General features: G+C 36.6%; 1 protein-coding gene across 3 annotated transcripts in view; it reads right to left on the bottom strand.

Moving 5' to 3' along the window:
- Positions 1-1,433: 1,433 nt before the first annotated feature.
- Positions 1,434-6,000, bottom strand: part of ARAP2 (ArfGAP with RhoGAP domain, ankyrin repeat and PH domain 2) — a 126,846-nt gene continuing 122,279 nt past the window's right edge. The window contains exons 32-33 of one of the 3 annotated variants that reach the window (XM_086463957.1): positions 4,040-4,056; positions 1,434-1,766 (exon numbers count right to left, since the gene is read on the bottom strand). In XM_086463957.1, the coding sequence (XP_086320083.1) occupies positions 1,434-1,766; positions 4,040-4,056 (350 nt within the window). Of the gene's footprint in view, positions 1,767-4,039; positions 4,057-4,197; positions 4,223-6,000 lie in introns of all 3 variants that reach the window. The other 2 variants (XM_086463956.1, XM_086463955.1) reach the window with 2 other exon arrangements.

Genomic DNA, 6,000 nt, shown 5'->3' with positions numbered 1-6,000 from the left:
AGCTGTTACGGGACAAAATAAAAACGAATATGTCATGAGAGAGGAAGGAGGCAATCTCATAGGATAAGTGAAGGGGAGATCCACAAAACAACTGACAAAAAACCCAAATAATTTCATTGCTCACATAGAATCTGGCTTCAAAACAAAACTTGATTTTTAAATTTAAGGAACTCAGGGCTTAAAAACCAAAGTAGCTGCAGGGTAGTACATCATGCATCCTCAGGAACTCCTACCTACATACTGAGAATGCAGCAAATGAGGCTTCTGTCTCAACCTTGTGACCCCTCCTCACACTCAGAAGAGCCATGCTACAGTTGTAGCACAAGCATTCCCTAGTTCCTGAAAACAGCATACTGTTCACCTTCGTCCTCATGGTAAAGCAAGGGCTTAATCTCCTCACCCATTTAGTAACTGGCACTTAATTGAGTGAGCTAGTACCCATCTGATAGATATGTTTGTGTGGGGACCATTTTATCTTAAGGAAATTAATTTCTCATGTGAATATTAAATATTCATCAGATGCCACAACTTTATCAGCACCAAACAAGCTCTATGCAAACAGCGATAGAAAAGTCTGCCTTTGTCACCCTGAGTTAACCAAGGCCTGTTTATAAAATTACTTCAGCCTGTTCAGCAAAAAGAGGGGATGCTACTTTCCAATTCATATAGCCTGTTAAATTTTATGTTGCTTTGAAGACTTCTTTTTGTCATCCTTAGTATAGTCTCTCATGGCTTAGATGTCATAATCAGATGTACACCGTATAGACACAGTTTTGAGATACAAGAACTAATACATTGTCTTATCTACTACATTCCCCTCCCTTTTGATTCTTTCACATGCTGCTCTGTCAGCGGACAAATCTACGGAAGCAGATACTAATTTTATTCTTGGATAAAAAACCCAACATGTAAAAATAACTTTTCAAAGCAGATGTTACTCATTTTTATAGTGTTAGACAATTAAAAATATTGCAGGCCAACAGTGTGAATTTCAGTGTATATCTTGTCTTCCTTCCAAAAATCTCTCTCCAGTACTTACAAGATGGTACAGAATATAAACAGAGCAAACTCTTTTTAATAGTGCTTAGAATTATTATATCAAACAACATCTGAACAAAAAATTAATAGACAAAACCCTGGTGTCATTGCACTGCACAGGAAAATGTTCAAATTTCAGGAGTTTTGCATAATCAGCTCTCTCAGTTCAATCTTAAATTATAACATGTGGCATACACATATACAAAAGCAACAGCTGCATATAAACAAATATTTCCTCTGCATTGTACAAACTAGACACATCAAAACCGACTGCTTTTGCCCAGAAAATACACACATACACTGTTTTAATATACATACATATGTGTGTGTGTGTGTGTGTGTATCTATCTATCTATCTATCTATCTCTATGTGAAAAACCTTCAGACTCTGGAAGTCAGCTGGAGGTTTCATCATGAAGTGCTCTGTTCTTCTGCAGCACTGTATTTAGTTCCTGAATCACATTTGATGGCAATTTGTTATCTAATTCCAAAGCAGTTTTATTTGTTTTGTTCTTACTTTTCTTCAGCGCCTTATGTGGTTTTTGGTGTAGGTCAGTCATCCCTGTGCCTACATCCTCAACAGAGATTAAGCTCCGATGTGTTTTCGCGTCATTCTGCACTTTCTCCTCCTTCCGCTCCAAACATTGTGCCACAATAGATGCTTTTTCTTTCAAGTTTTTTCTTTCTTCCAGAAAGTCATTTTCACGATGCTCACTGCATTTTGGGTTCTGAGCAAACAAGCAAAGAGAAATAAGATCATTCACAGTCACACAATATTCAATTATATTTAGATTGCAATTTTTGCTCATTAATTTCACACAGGTTTAAAAGAAAAATCAATTTTACTCAATAGCTGAGACAGCACAGTTAATGGTTTTAAATTCCCGCAATTTGTGCTATTATCACTCAGTAAGCATTTTTAGTGAGCGTATATTCTCAATTAGTGATACTTCTGAAAATTACATAAATCTTTTAATTAAGTGCACCACGACAATGAAGACACTAATTTTCATAGATTCACAATTTGATTTTTCATTCTACCACAGTAGACTAAATTTTAATGTTTTACAGTACATCCATATACTCTTAAAAACCCAGAATCTTAAATCAAATACAACTGAGAATGTTACAGTTTTGATAACTTAATGACAGAGCTACGTGAATGTACAAGAGATAATTTTACATGATCACATAAACATTTTCAGCAGCTGTTCATTACTACCTGATAAATTATAAAGACTGTCTGCTTTTTTCAAATTTTGGCTAGCAATTTTAATAACATACTGGGGACTCAGATAAAACAACAAACTGATGGCAATGCAACTGTTCCATATTGGTGGGCTGTTTTCAAGTTCTTAAGCTGTAGGAAATGAAAGCTAAATCAAATGCTGCACCTAAATTCACAACTGGTGGGGCCCATTAGAGGCCCATCTGTACAGAGAAGGAAAGTGCTGAGAACCTGAACTAACACTATTTCAGGGCTGTTGCCTTTTTTTTTTTCAGATACACTTTTTCTCCTACTGGCAGAAGGCCTATTTTTAGCTGCAGTGCATTAGATACGCTCCTGCAGAAGATCTCCAACTTCAGTTTCGTCTGAAAGCAATCCAAGTTCACATGCCCCAGAACCACTCCACAATACAAAGCAAAAGGCAGTAAAATGGGAACAACTGGAAGATTTGCTCCTAAAGTGCACTCCTGATCCTAACTAGAACACTCACGTAGCTGCATCTAAACTAGCTTCTCTCTAGCGTTCAAATATTTTTTCATGTTTGCTTTAACGTATTTTAGGCATCAAGATTCCATGAGACAATTTTCTCCTATGCTATGGATGAATAACTCCATAAAAATCAGGTCAAACTGAACAAGCATCACACAGGAAAGATGAAAAGAACCAGTCTCCTTCAGCTTTGAGTATCTTCTAGTAGTCAACAAAAGATGTTATACACTGAAGAATTCCAAGACCTCATTTTCTTTGAGAATTATAAGGCTCCTCCACAGAAGGAATGATCTGCCTCCTGCCACACCAACTGAGCAGACAGAATACAATAAACTCCTCTACCATTCTTATTTGCCTTATATGTTTTACAGTGACATTTCTTCTTCATGAGGACAGAAAACATAAGCCCATTACAAAAAAATGAGTGTTGATGCAGCAAATTAGGTGCTTTGTAGGAAGAAAAAACGGTAAATATTAAATGAGTTTACATTGAAAAGATCTAAGCTATAAAACGAAGTCTAAATTTGTGCAGTCTCTTTAAATTTCACCTGAGCTATCATCTGCTCAATAATAAAAGAAACAAACATTTCGACGATATAAATCACAATTTTTTAAAAAAGCAAATAAAGGGCTCACTGTATTGATACCACTTTTAGCATTAAAGGAGGCTGGTATTTCTATTTGCATCCACCAAGAATGAAAACTACTCATTAATAATGAAGTACCAGTGGCCACAATATGCCAAAAAGTATCAGTCCCAGAATGACAATGCATGCAAAAGTTCATACTACTACAGGTGTTAACACCCATGGGTGCATGCTATGGAACAGATTTTAGCTTGCCTGAAGACTCTTCTAAATTCTACTGCCATCAGTAAAAACTGCTATCAGTCTAGAACCTCCTCACCTAAGCCAGCAAGCAGCATCCTAATATTTAACATGTTCAGCCCTATTCAGTGAAAACAAGCTAAAAGCAACTGAGAAACTGTCCCAGTGACTCATGAATGTGGGGAGTTTTGCTCTGCCAAATATCTGAAAAAGCTGTCATTTTCCATTTAAAATAAAGTTCTTGCATGAACAAGAAAACAGTTTAACACCACTAATTCAAGTTTAATTAATAAAATAATAATAAAAGGACTATCTGTGATAATATATACATGGAATCATAGAATCACAGAACAATTTTAGTTGGAAGAGACCTCCATGATCGAGTCCAACCTTTGTGCTAGCTCTATCAACACCACTAAACCATGTCCCTAAGTACAACATCTACCATCTCTTAAACACCTCCAGGGATGGTGACTCCACCACCTCCCTGGGCAGCCTGTTCCAATGCCTGACAACCCTTTCAGCAAAGATATTCTTCCTAATATCCAGCCTGAACCTCCCCTGGTGCAGCTTAAGGCCATTTCCCCTTGTTCTATCGCTTGTTACTAGGGAGAACAAACCGACTCCCACCTTGCTGCAACTTCCTTTCAGGTAGTTGTAGAGAGCGATAAGGTCTCCCCTCAGCCTTCTCTTCTCCAGGCTAAACAGCCCCAGACCCCTCAGGTGTTCCTCATACCAGACATGCTTCAAATCCTTTACTAGCTTGGTAGCCCACCTCTGTACCCTCTCCAGCACCCCAATATGTGAAATGTAAATTGTCAAGCAGTACCTTTCAAAAAACACATCAACACACTCCAAGCTATTTACTGTTACTCAGGAAACTAAGATATGAATTATTCATGAAATTCAGTGAGGAGCAACAATCTTCTATTTACAAAATTTTTTACATCATGTTTCAGTTTTGCGTCTTTTGAGAAGAAAAATACCAACTACGCTTCTGAAATCAGTAGAGTTCTCCTGCTAAACTGAGTATAGCAGGAGCCCTTTATATAATGCAAGTAGGAATGGATCAAATAGAGCACTCAGATTTAAAGGTCGCCTACTTCTCTGAAACTGTCTTGTATAGGTAGCATGTAGCCCCATAACACAGACTACTACTCAACATTTTTAACTTTTAAAGTAGATTCAGTATATACAGGAATCCCAATTCCCAGACATTTGCACTGTAAGAATATTCAACTGATGAAGGCAAATTCTGTTGTTCAAATTAAGACCACTAAGAGTTACAGTTGCGGTTTCCCTTATAAATAAAATATCAAAATGATGTGTGAACAAAACCACCACATCAAATTTCTTAATAACATTATTTCTTAGTATTTGATCCATTGCCCACTGTTAGTCACATGCTATAAATTACACGGCTGGAGTCAATACTTTTCTCCCAATAACTTCTACTGTAAAAAGCAACAACCTCATGTTAGAAGCAGCTGTTTGCCTCTAAATGTCAGCCCCTTAAACAAGCGATTGGTGAATGTGGTGCAGAAACAATGGAAAATTTTTGATTCGATTTGTTATTAGAAGGATTCTTAGTTATACAGTGTCTTTACAATTTGTGTATTATATATATACATCCTGTTAGGACACAATAAAACTACCTCCAAAAAGGGGAAAAAAAGACAACATTCAATATAGAGTTTTTAGCACAGCACAGTAATATTAAACTTGTTGGTTTCTGCACACCTTTGAGTTGTTTCAGTGTCGTGTGTCCCCCTCTCGCCCCCCGCCCGCCTTCTTCACATTACAAAGATGTCACTTTTTTCACTGTTTGGAAAACTTTCAGTCTCTTTTCCTGCCTACATGAAGATAACTTTAATCACATTTCTACTACAGGTTTACTCATTGAGCTGTACAGAGACCTCCATTTTTCATAAACCAGCATTTTTCAGAAAATGCTTACTCCTGTTATTACTTGCTAATGCTTTAAAATGGAGACATTTTTGCTTGTTAGAATACTACAAATCCATGGAAAGACTGCAGGTATGGTCTCCAAATGGCTATGTATTGCTTTGCGGACTACGCTGCTGTACAATACTTCTCCTTAATAAACCATATCATACACTTACTTTCCATCACTATTTTACTGTTCATTCCAGTTTTGCCTTTCCATGTAAAAAAAGTGTTAGTTTTTATTTTCCATTATATAATTTTGTGTTAAACTTTCTAAAGTATACAAATACACTCTGCATAAAAATTCTCTAGATCTAGTCATGGCATAAATAACGAAGGCTGTGATCATCTACATTTAGGTTGAAATGCAGACTTCCTCTAATTTGCAGTGTACGAAACTAATCCTTCCTAGCGAAGCACATTATCAACAAAAATAATAAAAATAATTCTAGTACTATAAGGAATTAAGGA

Source organism: Leptosomus discolor, chromosome 4 (genome assembly GCF_034619465.1).
Source record: "Leptosomus discolor isolate bLepDis1 chromosome 4, bLepDis1.hap2, whole genome shotgun sequence".
NCBI classification, from domain to species: Eukaryota; Metazoa; Chordata; class Aves; order Leptosomiformes; family Leptosomidae; genus Leptosomus; species Leptosomus discolor.
The sequence above is the reverse complement of the archived record's forward strand: the minus strand, read 5'-3'. Positions and strand labels throughout refer to the sequence as shown.